General features: G+C 44.1%; 1 protein-coding gene across 1 annotated transcript in view; it reads right to left on the reverse strand.

The window, feature by feature from the left end:
- Positions 1–20609, reverse strand: part of NCOR1 (nuclear receptor corepressor 1) — a 4682182-nt gene that overhangs the window by 2175720 nt on the left and 2485853 nt on the right. Inside the window, exon 17 of the mRNA XM_044054890.1 lies at positions 17181–17320. Within this exon, the coding sequence (XP_043910825.1) occupies positions 17181–17320 (140 nt within the window). The remainder of the gene's footprint in view (positions 1–17180; positions 17321–20609) is intronic.

The raw sequence follows: 20609 nt of genomic DNA on the forward strand, positions 1-20609 counted from the left end.
TAACCAGGAATTTCTGGACCTCTAGTACTTTACAGAAGTGGTCAGGGCACTTAGGGGCCGGAGGCTGTGAGTCTGGATCCTTAGAAGCAGAGTTGAAGGCATCCAAGTAAATAGGTAGAACCAGAGGAACCGCCGAAGGGGAGGGTGATTCTACGTGCAGAAGCTCAAAATACCTGTTTTGGCTGTTAGTCATTTGGGACGCATCCCATTTCAAGTAATCCTTCATCTTGGTGATGGTCTCACCAAATGTAATATCCTCGGAAGGAGAATCCCCCTCCATAGATTCTTCATCAGGAGAGTAATATTCCTGGAGGGAAGCAATCCAGGATGCATATGAAATGGAATCCTCTGAGGAAGAGAAGGAAGAATCATGCTCTTCCTGCCTGACTTGAGAGGTCATGCGTGGGAGGGAAGAAGCAGAAACAGGCCTAGGGCTCAATAAAGGCAGAGTGGAGGGAGCTGAGGCTGAAGGCCTGAGGGCCATAAAGGCCTGCATGAGAGGAGGTGAAAGCCTGCTAGTCTGGTATGGCTTCTGTAGAGGAGGAGGTATGCTTAGTTTTCTGCTTCTTTTTGGCCGGGGTGGAAGTAGGGAGAGGCCTGGCGTCGGGTTTGGAGATTAACACATCCGAAGTCTGTTTCCTGGTCAGGGTACCACCGTAACTGCTTCGGCATCAATGGTAGTCATTGCCTGGTCAGCTGTGAGGACGTGCCGATAGTCAGCTGTGCAACGTCTTCCTTAAGGCACGTCATTGCATTCAATGGATCTGCCGAGTGTGCCTCAACCCCTAGATCGGCAGTTGGTGGGGCGTTGGGAAGCAGAGCGGCAGGCAAGGAAGGCCTAGGAATCTTGGCCTTCTTGCACTGCGGTTTGGGTGTGGTCTCTGATGCAGGATCCATTCTAAGGGCTAACCGCTTAAGGCGCTGGTTTTCAAGATAGAAGTTTAAAGTGGCCAGGCAGCTGTGAAGGGTCTTCGTCACGAGATTGAGATTGACAAATTGTGCAGTAGGAGTGATCGTGTTCCTGGCCTAAGCAAAAAAAAAAAATACACCTATCATGGGTAACTTTATGGGGTATCTGGCACCTGCACTGGCACTTTCCCTTTTTACCTGACATTAGCTAATGACTACAACCACCAAGCCTAAGCAATAACAATCGGCAAAATAAGAAAAATAGAAACCAAACGGGTTACTTATCTTTAAGATGCAACGTCTATGAAGACGCGATTGTACGATGCAAAGGTGGACTGCGGCTGAAATGTTCTGAGGATTGTGTGTGCAGACGTCACATTTAAGGCCCCTGGTTTATGATATGTGTGACATCCAATGCACAATGCAACAGCCAAGATGAAGCTTTTGTATAGGAGCCAATGTATGAGTCGCCTGAGGGCAGGAAATCCCACAACTAGAATACTGCAACGTAAGAATAGCAGGACATCAAACAGTTTTCACTTAGCTGAGAGCTCTGCTGAAATGTGACTTTACGGCTATGCGGCAAACGAGATCTGTGGTAACAAGGAGAAGGGCACTTTGGGTAGAAGCTTAGCACGAGAGTTTTTGGCTGGCACGAGCTTGGTATTAGACCGACTCAGTTCTGAGGGCTTGGAACCAAACCCCATCAGTGATGAAAGGAAAGAAGATTAACAACATCAGATCAAAAAGTTGCACAGATTTCTGAATAACCTTTGTTTTATTCAAATAATATATGAGCTACCTATGCAGGTCCAAAGTGTGGAGAACCTTCTCACAGGCAAACTGCGGAGAAGGAAAAGGAAGTTGAACAGAATTGGTTAAGGGACAACTCATTAACCATCTTGGGCATAAAAGGAGGATTAGTACAAAGAGACACCCTGTCTCTGTGAAAAATCATAAAAGGAGGAATGGCCATGAGAGACTGAAGCTCAAGAAACATTCTTAGCAGAAGCAATGGCAAACGGCTGAATAGGATTACAAGTACAAAGCTGCAAGGAAGCTGAATTTACAGGTTTTAAAGGAGCCAGGGTCAATTTCTCAAGAACAAAACTGAAGTCCCAACAAGGAGGAATAGGAACTCTCTCTCAGGGGCCTAATATGAAGGATGTCTTTAAGAAATTGCTTGGCCCCAAACTGAGAGGCCAAAGGAGAGTTCAAGGGCAGACGAGAGGAGTTTGCTGACAGATGAGCTTTAACTGAAGAATATATGCCAAGCCATCATGGAACACTTCACACAACAGAAACAAAGGAATCTCTACTGAGAAGGGAACCAGATGGAGAGATGTGCCAAAAAGAAAATCTTTTCCATTTAAACACATATAATTTTCTGTTAGTGGGTTTCTTGGCATCCTGTAGAACCTGAAGCACATCCTTAAAAAAGAGGAGCCTAAGGGGATCATAACTCTATCAACCACAGTGTCATTTGAAGAGTGGACAGGTGAGGATGGATACAAGATCCCTTGTCTTGTGTAAGATCCACTCAGTGAGGTAACTTGTGGCGACTGCCCCAGGCCAGAAGAAAAAGAAGGGGAACCAGTGCTGTCTGGGCCAAAAGGGAGTCACCAACAAGATTTTGGGAGAGTCTTGTTTGATCTTGTGCAGAACTCTTAATGGAAGAGGATGGAGAAAAAAGGCATACAGAAACATTTCCTTCCAAGAAAATGACAGTGTGTCCACTTTCCAATCCAGAACACTTGATAATCTCAAACAGAATAGAGGCAGCTGTCTGTTCGAAGGGGAGGCAAAAAGAACTAACCCAGGAATACCCTACAGACTGACTATATCCAGAAACACTTCTCTGTGAAGCATGCATTCAAGAGCCTGTGTTCTGGAACTCCTCAGTCTGCCACTAGACTGTACTCCGAAGGAATGTAAACTACCTAAAGTCACCTGATAACTGACAGCCAGATTCCCAGACCAGAAGAGCCAGTCTGCAAAGGAGACAAGACCTCGTACCACCAACTGCTGATATACCATGGTGGTACATTGCCCATGAATATTTTAGGGGGCTGGGGAGAAAAAAGGAATGAAAGGCCTGTAAGAGCCTGAAAAGTAGCCCTCCTTTACGTTGATATGGTCTAACCTCTGATGAGACCACCAAAGGCCCTGAGGTGTCAGAGGGCCACAAGATGGAACCCACTCTAGGTATGACGTATCCAGGAATAGTTATTGTGAAGGAAATGAAGCATAAAGGAGCAGTCCAGGATTGAGAGAAGTCTGTCGAATCCACCACTGGAGCTAGAGTTTAACACAAGGAATTACAGAAACAGGGAACTCAACAGGGTGACAATATAGAATCCACACCAATCTGGGGTACCACTAACGCATCCTCATATAGAGACTGGCAACAGGAAGCATCCGAATGGTGGAGGCCATAAACCCTAGAGTCCTGAGAATTTCCCTCGCCATGATGGAGGACAGAGGAAGAACAGATTGGAAGAAGGGTGTGTCAGAGACAGAACTTTGTGATCAGGAAGTCAGGTCAACATGGGAATGGTCTGAATCCTGCAACTAAGAAAAATACTATCCTGGGAAGGTGTAAGCATGGACTTCTTGAGATTCATGAACTCCAGACTTTGTAAAAGAAGAGTGGTAAAATGAAGATCTTGCAGAAGACTGCTGGGAGAAGGACCCTAAATGAAGGAATAACTGTATCTCCTGAAGCCTGCAAAAGGCAATGATAAGAGTTAAGTATTTGGTGAATACCCTTGGGGTAGCAGAAAGGCCAAACAGCAAAACAGAAAACTGAAAATGAGAGGAAGAAACAGAGAAAATTAAAACTTTTCTGACAGAGGGTGAACAGGAATAAGATGACAGGCATCCATTGACCATGAAGGCCTAGGAGAGAAGAGGAGGAAACAAAGCCTGAAGAGACAGCATCCTGAAAGAAGAGACCTTGAGAAAAGTGTTGAGAGAGAATTAGTCTCAAAGTCCCCTCCTTTCAAGGAACCATACACTCTGGAGTAAAAACACATTCCCATTTTTGGGTGCCCTGATCCAAAAAGGACTGCAAAACCACTGGGAAAGGAAAGCTGGTCTGGAGGAGGCTGTGGAATGCCTGAAAAGGGGGGGGGGGAGATACCCCTGACAAATAATAGACAGCACCCAAGAGTCTGAGATTATCTGTTGCCAATTCTGAAGACAGAGAAAGGTCAAGACACAAGGGGACCCGGCCAAGGGAAGTGGCGGCAAACTGTCAAATAGAAACAGACTTGTCCTGAAAAGAAGGTTTCTGAGATGTAGGAGTCTGAGAGGGCTTACAAGGAGGAATACACCTGGACCCCTTCTTACCTTTGGGATATTGAAAAGCGTCTTCAAAGGCAGATTTAGAAGGGTAATTCCTATGAAATTTGGGTAAGGGGAGAAAAAATATGCTCGAGTTCCTGCATGGTTTTCCCCTTATCCTGGTGGGACTTATCTGGTCAGCAGCAGCAATCCCAAAAATATTGTTATCATCCAGAGGACCATCAGAAGTTTGACTTCATCATCATCAAGCAAGGCCTGAAGACGAAGCCAAGAATACTGCCTCATCACAGAACCAAAAGCAGAAGCCCTGGAAGAGGCATCAGCAGCACTGCAACTGCATTTTATGGAGTGACGAGCTACCTGGGAAGTAGACTCAAGTAGGTAAAGAGCTGAAGCCTTCTCCTCTGAATCAGGCAGTTCAGATATAAATTAGCTACCGGACAAAGGACAGCTAAGACATAACCGCTCATATGGGTTTGGTAATTAACAGCCAAATACCAGGTGGCAGCAGTATACATGTTTTCACCAAACCTTTCCATAGCTCTGCTATCCTTATCAGCAGGAAAGAGCTTAGAAGAAGATAAAAATTAGAAAGCTCATCAGTTGACACAAACCATGGAATGGTCAGCAGGACACGTTTAAAAATTTGCAGTCCTCTAGCACCTTGTAGAACCTAGCAGGTTTCTTAGGGGGCCAGTAGCTACTGACAACAGAGGTGGTGTCAAAGTGCAGCCAACACAGAAGGAATAGCAGACAGCTTTGCAAACTTAATTTGTAGAAGCTTTTAGCATCTTTTTTGGATGTCAGAGACTTGGGAGCAATCCCGATTAAAGTACTCCATCATACAAGCAATAGTATCACCAAAAGATAATTCTTCCAAGGGGAAGACTGGCTCAAAGAATCCTCTTCATCTGAGCCATAGTCTAGAGAAGGAATATGACACTAGTATGCAAACACAATACCTTAGAGAGAGAAAAATATAAGTTTTCCTCATATAAAATTTTTTTAGTGTGGAAAGCCTTCCCCACTGAGTGCTTATCTGCTCAGTCTTGAAGACTGCTGGCTAACACAGTTTTACGTGGCCCACCAAGGAACTGCTCTTTGGATGCAAAAAGAATTTATAGAGATTTGCTGTCTTTTTATGGCTCTCTCCTCATACTTCAGAGAAAATGTATGGAAAGTACCCAAAAGCTTTGAAAGCTGGCCAGTCACAAAGAGGTAAGGACTCAGCTTAAGCTACTTCAACAGTGAACACTGAACAGATCTGAGTGGATTTATACAGAAGTGATTATTTTGAAGGATATGAGAAATGTGTACTGATTTATGCACGTGCTGATAAAGTCAAACGTTTGAATTAAATTATTCAGTGATTTTACTGGATTTAAACATGACATATTTGTAAGGTGTATCTATCTGTAAAAAGGATGACAAAGATTTTTCCCTTAAAAATTGAGTGCTCTCTGCTTCTGAGTGTTCATGTTGAAGCAGTGATCACTGGGTAAGCCTTTACTACATCATGTTCCCTTTTCTCCTGGCAAAAGGACAGCTATGGACAGTTCTGCCTGGTGTTTTAACAGCCAATGCAACTTCCTAAAACATTTGAATTTCAGTGGAACTTATGCAGAAACATTCTAACACATTAGGGCTGATATCCACACTGTAAAGACAGCATGGAATCAGGCATATCATCTTTGCTTGGTGCAAAAACTACAATAGCATAAGCTGACAGGGGTCACTCCCAATTTCCCAATCTATGACACAAAAGCTAGAAGAACTATGGAAAGATGCTCTCAAAGAACACTGCCAGCTGATACCCAATGCAGAGGGGCTCCTTGGATTAAGCTCTTCCATATACCTTCCCTAGGAGGCAAAGAATCGTTTACATTTATTTCATTTGGAGAGACATGGCAAAGTATCACTTTGTATGTTTTGCTTTTTTTTTTTGGTTAGTGGTGGCTTTTTTTATTTCTCCCTGCTGCTTGTAGACCATCAGCTCCTCCCTCTGCTAGCTGGCCCATTCATACCATTTTTAGCAGGAATAAGAGCCAACTGACTGAAGAGTCATTTGGGTAGCCACAGGGGGTGGGGTGGGGGATTAGACAAGTCTAAGCCACAGGAGATGGGTAGTTTAGGATTTTACTTAATCAATTTTTCCCTTAGAACTAGTCAAACTCTCAAATAAAGCACTCAAACTTTCCTTTAACAACCCAGCACTTGCTCCAAGCTCTCAGTAAGCACTAAAACGCTAACACTACACCTCCCCCCTTTACTATACAGTAGTACAAGGCTCCCTATTCGTCCCTACCGAACAATCAGTAAGCCAGTTCATTTACCCATACAGGCATGCCCAAAGGGCAGTTTCAGGTATACTCTCCAGTCCAGCTGGTGAATCTGGGAATCTTGAGGCAATGTTACAATTGCCTCATGTACACAGACAACCCTCTCCTCCTTCCAACAAACACAAATGTGAGAGATGCAACTATACAGCCAGACTGGAGGCCAAGCTCTCTCAACTCAAGGCTGGAACAGCCAGTCAGGAGGAGAAAGGAAACACTTGCACCACACTTCCAGTCTCACATACAGCAGTCATACATGCACCAGCAAACAACACACATAAATGCACAAAAACATACTCAGAGGCTCTAAATAAAAATCTGCCTAAGCAGCAAAGACCTCCAAAGCAGACATCCAAGCAACCTCCACCCTCAAACCACCACATATCACATACTTCACAAAGTCAGTGTGCCACACAACCACAGCCCTTAAGGCATAACAGCACACCCAATACACTAGTAATAGGTGACTCTATTGTTAGGCACACTGACGTTCCACTCACTAGACTGAACAAGGAGAAGGTTACTGTAAGCTGCCTGTCGGGTGCCAGGATCCGCCACATAACACAATCACTCAGGTCACTTCAAGACAAGTACAAATATGACTCTGTCATTGTACATGTTGGTGTGAACGAACTGAGACGCACCTCCTTGGACTACATGGAGAGAGACAGAGGAGCTCTCTGATCATGTAGCCCAGGCCGATATGACCCTGAGTAGCATCTTGCCCTCACCAAGAATGATGCCACAGTACAAGGAAAAATGATCAGTTTTAACAATTGGCTAAGCTACTGGTGTTGTTCCAAGGGGATCCAGTGTCTGTCAGCCTGGGATGACATGCTTGACAAGCCACGCTGCTTCGCCAGAGACTGCTTGCACCTGTCGCCCTTAGGCTTTCGAATACTAGCCACGGCTCTTGCCACCCCCATAGTGCCTTTTTTAGGCAAGGCTCAAAAGACAAACCCACCTCCATAAACAACACAAGTAACCAAAAACTGAGGGTAATACTACTCAATGCCAGAAGTCTAAAAGTACAGTTTTGTACCAACCATAAATGTAGATGTTCGAGTGCTCATACAGCTGCAGTCATTACAGATGGGTTATCCTGCCGTCAGGCGGGTCCTCGGTCAGCCGAATTCCAAAGTCTAGGTCCGGGGTCGGTTGTCATCGCTTCTTCCCTGACGTCAGTGCGGCAGGGGTACAAAAGAGGCAGCCAACGCCATTTTCTTCAGTTTTTCTTGCCCCAGATGTCAGGTGCCCCCAGAAGGAAGGCAAAACAAAGTTATGCAAACATGTGAAATAGAATAATCAAAAAACAGTAGTTGCAAGCAAATACACCATAAGAGAATACCCCAAAAAGGTTGTATGATAAGGTGTTTGTCATAAGGCCTGTCCTGAGAGGGGACGGAGGGGGGTAACCTGGACTGCAGCTGTATGAGCACTCGAACATCTACATTTATGGTAAGTACAAAACTGTACTATGTTCATCGTGCATACAGCTGCAGTCATTACAGATGGAAGAATCCCAAAGCTAAGTAAGGGTGGTAGGCACTAAGTGGAACTAGGAGGAGCGAGGATGCCCTGCAAGACTGCTGTGGCAAAACCCGCTCTAGATTTAGAGTATAGTGGAAGGTGATAGTGCTTTGAGTAAGTGCGCACTGAACTCCAAGTGGCTGCTTCCAAAATGTCCTTGGTAGGTACCCCCCTGAGGAAAGCTGCAGAGGTAGCTGTGGCCCTGGTGGAGTGGGATCTGATGCATGTAGGCACAGTTTTTCCATGAAGAGAGTAACAAAAGCGTATGCAGTGGGCTATCCATTTTGAAATTGTCTGTTTGGAAATAGCCTTTCCTTGAGCACCTGTAGCATAGGTCACAGACAGTTGCTCGGATTTCCTGAATGGCTTTGTCCTGTCCAAATAATAACGAAGTTGTCTGTGAATGTCCAAGGAATGTAGTAGTCTTTCCCCTTTGTTTTGGGGATTTGGATAAAAAGGTAGGTAAGTGGATAGTCTGATTCAAAGCTACACTGGTTACTACCTTTGGCATAAAGGTAGGGTTGGTTCGTAAGAAAACTCTGTCCTGATGAAAAATTATGAATGGTTGCACAGCCATGAGGGCCTGTAGCTCCGAAACCCTGCATGCTGAGGTGATAGCCAGTAGAAAGGCTGTTTTCCATGACAAGTATTGTAGTTCTGTTGAAGAAGCTGGCTCAAAGGGAGGAAGGGTCAGCTTTTCCAATACAAAGTTGAGGTCCCAAGCAGGGACTGGTGGTTTCCTTGGGGGTTTTATATTTTTTGCCCCTCTGAGGAACTGCCTTAAGAGAGGATGTGAGAATAAAGGAGGATCTGTGTTGTATTGTGCAGAAATGGCTGAAGAGTGGATCTTGATGGAGGAGAAGGAAAGTCCACTGTTTAGCATCTCAGTTAGGTACTGTAAAATTTGAGGTATATTTATTACCCAAGGATTCTGGCCCTTTTCTTGATTCCAGGCACAAAAACGTTTCCATTTGGCGGAATAGGCTTTTCTAGTAGAAGGTCTTCTGGCCTCCAAGATGACATCCTGCACCTCCTTGGAGAGGAGACTGTTGGGAAAAAAAGGAATTCTCCATGCAGCTAGATTTAGGGTTTTGAGCTGGCTGTGAAGGGTTTTGTAGTTGTGCTGGGACAACAGAAGGGGGACCAGAGGTAGGATCCATGGTGGGGAATAGGTCAGGCTCTTCAGGAGCGGATACCAGTGTTGTCTTGGCCAGTCTGGAGCAATGAGAATCATTTGCGGCCTCTCTGCTCTGGCTTTTAATAGAACTTTGGGCAGCAGAGACAGAGGCAGGAAGGCATAAACTGTCAATGTTGTCCAATTGAAAGAGACAGCGTCCACTTTCCAGGCCTGTGGATGATAGGTCCTTGAACAAAACTTTTTCAACTGGTAATTTCTGTGGGTAGCAAAGAGATCTATGTCTGGCTGTCCCCATGCCTGAGTTATCTTTGTGAAAACTTGAGGATGCAATTTCCATTCGTGTGGATCTGTCATATTTCTGCTTAGGTTGTCTGCCAGTGTGTTTTCCTTCCCTGGCAGGAATTGTGCCTGTAGTTGGATTTGCAATTCCAGTGCTGTGTTCCATAGGGTCATGAATGAGTTCCTCCCTGTTTGTTTATGTACCACATCACTGTGGTGTTGTCTGTCCTTATCAATAGCTGGCCTGGATGCAGTAGGTCTTTGAAGGTCATAATAGCATTTTGCACGGCTAGCATTTACTTTTGGTTGATGTGTAGGTGCTTCTCTTTTTGGGACCATTTTCCCTGAATGTACTGATCTGTCATGTGTGCTCCCCAGGCGTAGTCTGAGGCGTCTGTTGTGATGATTTGAGTTGCTTGAGGTACACAGAAAGGGAGACCTGTGTTTCTTTGGCATGCTTGAGCCCACCACAAAAATTCCTTTTGAAGGCATGGAATGAGTGGTATAATTGTTTCCAAGCTGTGGCTGTGCTGAGACCATAAGTTTTTTAGGTACCATTGAAGTTTTCTCATATGCAGCTCTGCACATGGGATTAGTAGGATGCAAGATGCCATGAATCCCAGAGCCTGCAGGATTTTCCTTGCAGTTAGCCTGGAGAAAGTTGCCATTTTGCTGAAGTATTGAGACAGTTGCCCTTGTTTGTCTGGCGTAAAGTAGGCCATCTGGGTGGTTGTATTCAAGCTTGCACCCAGGAAAATTATTTGTTGAGAGGGTATTAGTTTTGATTTCTTTTTGTTGACTGTGTATCCCAGGAAGTTCAACAGTTTTATTACAAACGCCAGGTGCTGCAATAGTATGTCCTTGCTGTCCGCTTGAATCAGGCAGTCGTCCAGATATGGGTAGATTTGTATTCCTTGTAGTCTGCAGAAGGCGATTACTGATGCCAGGCATTTCATAAACACTCTGGGCGTAGTAGACAAGCCAAAGGGCAGTGCAGAGAATTGGTAATGGGTTGAACCTGCAAGAAATCTGAGGTATCTTCTGCAATCATAAGAGAATAATGGTTCCATCTTATAAAAAGGTGCATAATGTTCAACAATTTACTAAAGCACAACAACAAGAAAAAGAGAGCATGTATTTTGTTACTACTTATGGTTGCTTCACAGCAGAATTCACAAAACTCTTTTCACAATTTTGGGAATACTTTAGTTCCCTTAATAATGTTAACTCTTGGTTGAATGTAGATTTAAAATTTTCCTATAGAAGGGGCAAGAATATTAAAGACTTCTTGGTAAAGAGTAGATTTAATTTTCCAACAGTATCGATACCATTTGGTATAAAGAGAGTAGGAACACAGCAGTGTGGCAAATGTAAAGCATGCCAGTTTGTCATCTCTAGTTTTGCTTATATTAATAATGTTCCCTTTGAAGTGAAGGACAACTTTGATTGTAACTCAGATGGTGTCATCTATGCACTTAGCTGCCCCTGTAAGAAATTTTATATAGGGGAAACAAAAAGAGCATTTAAAGTAAGACTTTTAGAACATGCCAATGACATAAAAAATAAGAAAGAAGAAAGTCCTGTTGCTATACACTTTTTAAATTTTCATAACAGTGACAATAAGGGGTTGAAGGGATGTGTCTTAGAACAAATTAAACATCATAATAATGCAAGTGACAATATTAAACAGCGCTTGCAACATAAGGAAGCTGTGTATATTTTGAAGTTCAAAACACTACACCCATTTGGTTTGAATGAAGATTTTAATTGGAAGTTGCTGCTAAATTGAATACAATCATGCAATTTAATTGATTGTTTAATTAAGCTTGTTGAGCATGTATTTTTGTATATATATGGTTAGTATATGTGTGTTACTTGTACTCCTTGAAGGCTGTGGCCGAGACGTCAGAGAGCTTTTAATAAACTACTTTTGGTGGATCCTTCTTTGCTGGTTCTTCATCTTCTGCAATCTTGTCTGATAGGGACATGCAGGTATGCCTCCTTGAGGTCCAATGTTACCAGCCAAGACTCCTTGCCCAGCATGGGAAGAAGTTGCTGTAATGTGAGCATCTTGAATTTTGGCACCTGTAGATATGTATTTAGGATGGACAGGTCTAAGATAGGTCTCCAATCTTTGTCTTTCCTTGGTACCAGGAATAGTCTGGAATAAAACCCTTGACCTTGTTCTTTTGCAGGTACCTCTTGAATCGCTTTCATATCCATGAGAGCGGAAATTTGTTTTTGTGCCTCTGCCCTTTGATTTTGTGGCAGGTTTGGCATGCCTCTCATTTTTGGAAGGGTGTGAAAGTGGAACCTGTAGCCTCTGTCTATAATGTCCAGAATCCATTTGTCTTTTGTAACAATATGACAATTTTTTGAAAATAATGCCTGTTTTCCACCCAAAGGTGCTGCCATTAAAGCTTTGCTTGGCAGGTGTAGGGGGAAGTCATTGTGTCTGTTTTCTAAATGACTGTGATCTATCTTCTCAACCTCTTGGGTTGGTGCTTGCCACTGTCTGGCTCTGAAAGATCCTTGAGGCTGCCCTCTACCCCTAGGGCGTCTGTATCTGCCCCTTTGAGGTCTGCCCGTGGCTGGAAAGGACCAATTTTTTGAAGGCCAGTTTCTGCTGAAACGTGGAGGTTGTACCTGCAGGAAATCCTTCACTGTTTGCATTGATTTCGCCTTTTCCTCCATTTTCTTTAGTACCTCCTCAGCTTTAACACCAAACAATACATCTTTTTGAAGAGGAGCATCTAATAATTTTGCTTTGACATGATCTGGTAAGGTTTGTTCTTTGAGCCAAGCATGCCTATGTATAACAGACCCCATAACAACAGCTCTACATGAGGCCTATAAAGCATCAAAACCACACTGCAAGGTATGTTTACCCACTTGCTCTGCCCCATGCAACAAATCCTGCAACTCGTTTAAATCTGGTTGTTTTGGTTGTGCCATTTTGCTTTTCAACCGAGATAACAAAAACTGTTGATACTTTAACATATGGAATTGACAGTTTAATACCCTCATGGTTAACGTGGCCGAGGTATAGACCTTTTTCCCCCACCTTTCTAAAGCTCTGGAATCTCTTTCTGAAGGTAATGGGCTTTTAGCAGTAGAGGCCTTAATTCCCTTGGGACCCTGTGAAATAGTTTCTGGGTCAGCAGTATGGCTTTTATATAGGAATTGGTGAGAATCAGGAACCCGGTAATACCTGTCTGGTTTAACAGGAGCTGGAGGTAAAGAATCTGGATTAAGGCTGGCTTCTGTGTACACATCATCCAATATATCTAAAAGAGGAGGGATAGCCAGGGGCCTATGCTGGGGGAGCAAAAGAAATTCCCTGAGCCTTTTCTTGGAATCTGAGTAATCTTGGCCTTCCCAGTTAAAGTGTTCTCACAATGTATGCAGGGTTTCCCCAAAAGAGTAGTCCTCTGGGGGGGGGAGACTGAGGGGAATAGACTCCTCAGCATCAGAGTCTTCGAAAGGTGAATAGGCGTAATCCTGGTCCTCAGAGTATTCTGAGGTAATAGAAGCTTGATCTGAGGAAGGGGAGTTTTCCTCTAATCTGGGTCTTTTGTTAGAGGGGGGGTTGAGAACCCCTGATAAGAGTAATCAGTTTCTCAGCCATTTTAAGCATCTGCTTTTTAGGCATGTGGCCTTGAGAGGAGGTCTGAGGACCCTGTTTTTTGGTTTTCATGGCTGCTTTAGATTTAGTGAAAGCTTTAATAGAGAAGGAGGAAGGCCTGAAGACACCTTGAGAAATGGCAGGCCTGTCTAAATTCTGAGTTTCCCCGCCAAGAGTGGCGTCGGTATCTGCAGTAGAAATGGGGACCGAGGAGCCTGCGACCTCGGGTACTGTAGTCACCGGTAGTGTAGTGTCATCGGTACTCAGGGGCTGCGTAGGCGCCTCGCTGAGAACTGGTAGTCGGCCTAAGCGTGGTCTCAGTGGTCGATGCGGACCTCGGATGTCAATCCTGATCTTTGCGTCTTTTGCTCAAAACTGGAGTCAGAATATCCGACGACATAATATAATTACATTTTTTGCCAAGATAATGAAGGGTGAACTCCGCCCGGCGCTTAATAGTGCACTTGTTGAATCTAGCACAAAAACGGCAGGCCGAGACGTCGTGGTCTGGGCCGAAGCAAGGTATACAGAAAGAGTGGAAATCCTTATGCGGTATTTGCTTCCCACAAGAAATGCAATTATTAACTTTGTCTGACATCGGTCTGAGGCAAGAAAAGTTTCCCCAGCGGAGTACTTAGCTTTCAAGAAGACTTCGGCTGAAATACTTTCATAAATCTCAGGAGCTGGCCGACCGGCACTTGCGAACTGCTTCTGCTTCGGGCACCGCACGGCAAGAAAGACTGAAGAAAATGGTGTTGGCTGCCTCTTTTGTACCCCTGCCGCACTGACGTCAGGGAAGAAGCGACGACAACCGACGCTGGACCTAGACTTTGGAATTCGGCCGACCGAGGACCCGCCTGACGGCAGGATAACCCATCTGTAATGACTGCAGCTGTATGCACGATGAACATCTTCAAAATGCACGCACTCGAGGCACTTTGTAGCATGGAGAAAATTGATGTCTGTGCAGTAACAAAAACCTGGTTTAAGAATCCAGAGAACACCCCAGCACTACAGGCTACAACTCATACCATACCTTTCAGCCCCAGAACCCAGACCAAAATACAAAAGGAGGGGGGTGTATCCATTTTTATAAAGGATACCCACACCTCCAGGTTAGCAGCACAGCACGAGGCCTTAGAGGCCATCCACGTGCAACTAACAGTGGGCAAAGCTGCTTTTCAGATTGTAGCTTGCTACAGATCACCTATCTTGTCTCAAGACCCCCACACAGCATTCCTGAGAACATTGGAAAATATAAAGGTCCTACCTAACACCATGACATTGGGAGATTTCAACTACCCAAACACTGACTGGGATAACTACTCAAGTACAAACTCTTTTGCCCAATGCTTCCTAGAGTTTATAAACTCAAACGCCCTGGAACAGCTGGTCACCAAGCACACAAGAGGTGACATCATACTGGACCTGATCATCACCAACATGGGGGATCAGTGCTCCACACCAGAGGTAAACCCCTCGCTGGTAAGATCAGATCATAAACTAATCACACTGGACATCCACATCCCGACCCCACCCCCAGTCAAGGAAACCACTGTGAAAAACTTTTCAAAAGCCAACTTCACACTTCTCAAGACCAAGGTGGAAAGTTTCAAAGCCCACTTGCTAAAGGATAATGCTGCCCAAACTGCAGAATCCTTTACAAATGCATTCTATGAGCACCTACAGGAAAGCATGGATTGAGCCATCCCAAGTAAACCCAAGACTCACTCCTCCAAAAAGAGGAAACCAGTCTGGTGGTCCCTGGCCATAAATAAGCTATACAACAGAAGGAGGAAACTATTACATGATAGAGCAAAATCCCAAAAAGGAAAAGCATCACTGATCAGTATTAGCAAGAAACTACGATCCCTCATAAAATCATCCAAGGACAGTTTCGAAAGAAAAATTGCCAAAGACTAAAGACAATCACAAAGCCTTCTTTAGCTATGTCAAGAATCTCGGTGGCAGCTCTCAGATATGCTCTGAGCTAGTGCAAAATGGCAAAAAATACACTGAACCAAAAGACATTGCTAACATCCTGGCTGACAGGTTCAGTGCAAACTTTACCCCCCCCCACCCCCAAAAGGGCCCATTGTCCATCCCAGAAGAATGCAGAGCCCCAGACATCACGGACATGCAGGTAAAAACAGCCCTCTCCAAAGCTAAAACACAGCATCAATGGGACCGGATGGTATCCCAGGCTGCGTCTTACATGAGCTCCAAAATGAACTAAACCCTCACCTAAATACACTGTTCAAACTCAGCCTTACCACAGGCTATGTACCCAAAGAATGGCGTACAGCAACAGTCATCCAGCTCCACAAAGGTGGTGCCACAACAGAACCTGGGAACTATCGCCCTATAAGCCTGACTAGCCTGGTCTGCAAAGTTATGGAGCGAATCATCATGGAACTCAAAGACATTGGGAACCTCCAGACACTGGACCCTATCCAATTCGGCTTTGTTAAAGGCAGATCCTGCCTCCTAAGCCTAGTTGACTTCTTTGAAACAGTTACCAAGGCCATAGATGAAGAAAAGGTAGTCCACACAGCCTGCCTGGACCTCGCTAAGGCCTTCAACACCATTCCCCACTCTGGCATCACAGAAGCTCACCAGCTTGAACATTAACCCCTATGTCACGGGATGGATTGCCAACAGGCTCACGGATAGAACACATATAGTCAGAGTTGCGGGTGCCATGTCCGACTCTAAACCAGTTACAAGTGGCGTCCCACAGGGCTCGGTCCTGGGACCCATCCTGTTCGGTATACACTTCTCTGAGGTACAGGCAAGCACAGGAGGACTACGGCTGACCAAGTTCGCAGATGACTGCAAACTGGGGGCCATAATAGACTCTCCGGCTGACACAGACATCCTCCATAAGGGTCTCACAGAGACCAATACCTGGTGTCAGAACCATGGCCTCAAGCTAAATGCCAAAAAATGCATAGTCATCCCCTTTTGGAAAAACAAAGTGCTCATGAATTATCACATAGGTGGTAATCCACTAAGTACGGAAGATGTAATTAGGGGCCTGAGGACCCAGATAGATAGAAACCTCTCCTTTAATAATCACATTGCCAAAGTGGTTAGAAATTCCTTCTATGTAGCCCACCTAATCACGTAAGGGTTCACACATCTAGATCAAGAGAGGTCAGTGTGCCCCCTCTACTCATCACTCATTAGGCCCAAAGTAGAGTACAATGCCCCATTTGGAATGTACTTTACTCGACACCTGCAACAGCTGGAAAGACCACAGAAATACCTCACCAAGAGAATCATGGGCCTCAAACAGATGCCCTATGCGGCTTGACTAAAGAAACTCCAGCTCTACTCGGTTGCTTACCGCCTGCTCAGAGGTGATCTCTGCCTGACATATAAGGCCATGTCCAACCCGGAATTAATGGACATGCTCCACCTCAAGAAAACCAAATCTCTTAGAGCCACACGCTCTAAGTGAATTAAACCTCAGTATAACAATCAACAGGACATGCTTGAGGGACAGATTCCTGTCCCAGAGACTTCCCTTGCTCTGGAATAGAATCCCAGTTTATGTTAGGCAAAGCCCCTCACTGACTCTCTTCAAAAGAAATCTTGACGAGTGGATGGGAAATCGTAAATTTACCCCTGGGATCACTTCAATGGCCCTGCTAGACAGAGGCCCAGGAAACTAACTTAAAAGGGAGGCAAAAGCCAACACACTCTGGCTAGGCTTATAAATGCCCTTGGGCAGACAGCCTAGTATCTACCTATGAAGTACAAAGGCAGTACCACAACACCAATACCAAAAAGAAAATCTAATTTTGTGGCAATTACTATACTTATTCCATCTCTCACACTGCTACTGTTCATACCAGCACTTCTGTATCAGTCCGAAGAGGTTTTACTTTTGCAGAAAAACAAACATTCTGATGTACTGCAATGTGATGATAAATCAGCGAGTTATTTTTTTCTACAAGTACAGCTTCACCAGAACTACACACTAACAACTACGTCAACAGCAAATTCTCTTTGATCATAAAATGAAACAGCCAATACAAGATGCTATACTTACTTTCTGTTTATGCTGCTGAAGAAGAGTATCAAGATTATGCCTTCTTTTGTAGTTGAAGTAGAAATTTTTACACTGAGCTTCACTTTTGGTGCCTACCATCTTAGCGATTGCTGCCCAATTTCGTCCATGCTCCACTAACCCTACACAAAAACAAAAGCCTGGAGTATAACAACATTTCAACTACTTTTGTTACCATCAACCTCTTATCACTGTTATGGCATTCTTCATAAAACCTTTCTATCTTACTGCTGTTTGAAGACAAATATCAGATGTACAAACAATGTACAACTTCCATTATAAGTGAGCGCTACTAAAGAAAGTACAGTTGTCAAATTAAACTTACAACAGAAAGCTTTCAACGTTTCAGGGCATCTTCTATGTGCCTAAACCATTAGTCAGCTCGAGCTGAGCTGACTAAAGACAGGTCTGGTCACAACGCCCTTCAGAGATTTCATGCCAACTGAGAGGGATGCTTACCCCTGAGAGAAAACAGCTAAGAAAATAAATTGATGGTCACACCCTGGCATAAAAAACACGCAAAAAAACAGAGGGAGGGAGACCAGGAGTGTCTACTGCAGCAGTGATAATTTGACCATCAACTGATATGGTAAGTTTACTTCTACACCTGTACTATCTTCTTCATAATGATCTCCGCTAGTAGCCAAAGCTATATGGGTAGATTACCACACCTTAGGACTGGGAGGTGCAAGGAAAAGGGTCCAAGAACCCCTGGAGAATGGTCCTACCAAAGCCTGCCTACACCTGGCAAGAGAATGTAGATTGCAGTGCTTTGTAAAAAAGCACAGAGAACCAAGCTGCTGCTTCCAGAATACTTCAAGTGTAACCCTTTTGTTGTGGCGGGAATAGCAAAAGGTAACAGCCTAAGATAACCATTTGGAAATATGCTTTGACACAGATGGCCCCTTATCTTCACAAGAAGTGAACTGATCAGAAGTTATAAAATATTTGGTTCTGTCAAGGCAGTAGCAGGGTTGTCTGCGGACATCCAAGGTATGAAATCTTTCTCCCTCAGTTTGGTGTTCAGAAAAGAAGAGAGACAGACTGACAAAGTAACCTTGGATGCCATTTTAGTCATCGAAAGATAAGTTCTCAAAGTACTCTTGTCTCTGTACAAGATGACATGTTGGAAACACCATAAGAGCTTACAACTCTGATATCAACACAACAGATCTCCATGTTATAAACCATGCCAGCCAGATAGAGCAAGCGCGTTTCCCCAACACAAAACTAAGATCTCAAAGAGGAACCATTAGACTTCCGAGAAGATTCATACATAGCACCTCTTTCAAACACTTTATCATGAGATTGCATGGAAAGAGGGGTCTCAAAAGTGTGGACATGCTGCAATGTCCGACAGACAAACCTTGATACAGGGGTAAACCAGGGAGGTTTGAGGTTTCTTTTTGGAACCCCCTTGCCATTTCTTCTTAAATGTCTATCTGTATTTTGTTTCACACAAACACTGTAAAGCCACAGAAAAACTAGGACTGAATGGGTGCTAGCTGTTTTGTTGGCAATAACTAGAAAACCTTTTCCAATTGCAACTATATGATTTTCTAGAAGCAGCTGCACAACCTCAGAAAATAGGTGCTTAGAACATATTAGAACCCTATCAGCCAAGGCACTCAGTTCTAGTAGTTTGGGCTGAGGACAGATCAAATATCCATGATCTAGTGTGAGGAAATCCAGTCTGTGAAGAAGTTGTGGTAATTGCCCCAGGCCAATTCCAAAAATAAGGGAGAGCTATTGCTGCCTAGGACAGAAGGGAGAACCACTGCTGCCTCGGCCAGAAGAAAGTTACAAGGATCTTTGGAGATGGTCATGGAAAGGGTGGAAAAGCATAAGGAACATTCCTGTGCAAAGGAAAGATAAGGAATCTTCTGTCTTCTAGGAATTCTTGCATGGAGTCCTGACACATAAATTTTGCCAGCTGATTGTTTAGAGAGGAGGTAAAATGTCTACCTGACAAATTCTCCACAGATGGATCATATCAGTTTCCTTTCATGAGAGTCTGCCTTTGCCCTGCTCAGCTAGTCTGCCACATAATTTTGCTCTGCTGGAATGTAAGATTCCTGCAGTCAGACTGTACTGTAAACCTATATCCCACATGAACATGGCTAGTCTGAAAAGGGAGGAAGATCTTGATTCCCTTCCTTATGTACCACTTCATTGTGGCACTGTCTAACTACATGAAGAGGACCTGGGGACCACAGATTACTCAGAGTTGAGAGCTTTAATAAGAGCTAGCATCTCTTATGTTTGTGTGTTTTTGTCCAGTTTCCCTGCTCCAGTGACCTTGCACTTTTACTCCTCTTGATTACTCCCCAAGCAAAGTCCGAAGCATCTGTAGTGACAGACTGCTCTGAAACAACAGGGGAGAATGGGAGACCTGGATTCAGGGAAACATGAGGTTTTCAACAAGTGATTCCACTTTTTATAAATCTCATTAATGGGATATGAAAAGGCATTAGGTGCTGATTTTGGGACCAAAAGGACATCAAATACCATTGTACCTCCCCCTCATGTGGAGTCTTGCAAAAGGTACCATGAGAATCATGAATGCCATGAGAGACAGAATCTTGTGGCATGCCCTCACTGTGCCAGAAGTCTGAGTGGTAACCTCTGAAACAGATCTAAACATAGATCGTTTTTTTTTTCAAGTGGAAGAAAAGCTTTTTGTAGTAAGATGTCTAGCAGGCACCCCTGGAAAACAATCCTGTGTAGTGGGAGTCAAAAGACTTTTGAATGTTCTCTTAGAATCCCAGCTTATTTAGCAGACATTTTGCCTAGGTGAGAGATTCCTGACACTTTGAAAAAGCCTCTGTAAAGATAAGCAAGTCACCTAAACATGGAAACGTCGATACCCTGTAGCCTGTAATGGGCTAGACCAGGAGTAAAACACTTTGGTCCTAGCCAGTCTGAAAAGGTATCTGGACAGAATTAAGAACTCATCATCCAAGGCAGTCAGTTGTAGTTTTTAGGGTAAGGATGCATCAAACAACCCAGATCTTGTGCGACTTAAATCCAATCTGTGAGAAAGTTTGTAGTAATTGTCCTTGGCAGATTCTAAAAGAAGGGAGAAAGTATGGTTAAGTAAACTTGCCATAACAACAGATGTTCAAATAATCACTACTGCAGCATCTTTGGCTATATGGGTTGTATCCTGCCAAGGATATAATAGCCAGCTTCGAAGTTTCAGGGCACCTTCCATGCACCCCAACTGTCAAGACAGCTTGAGCTGACTAAAAGACAAGTTTGGGCACCAAGCCCCTCAGAGTTTGCCTACCAGCACAGACAGGGAGGCTGAGCCCAGAAAGGATAATGCTAGAAACAGCAAAGCATAAATGTCCACATCCTGGCATAAAAAAAAACACATCAAAAAACAAAGGGGGATGGAGAAAGGAAGCA

Source organism: Protopterus annectens, chromosome 13.part0 (assembly GCF_019279795.1).
Source record: "Protopterus annectens isolate FY-2018-M chromosome 13.part0, PAN1.0, whole genome shotgun sequence".
NCBI lineage: Eukaryota > Metazoa > Chordata > Ceratodontiformes > Protopteridae > Protopterus > Protopterus annectens.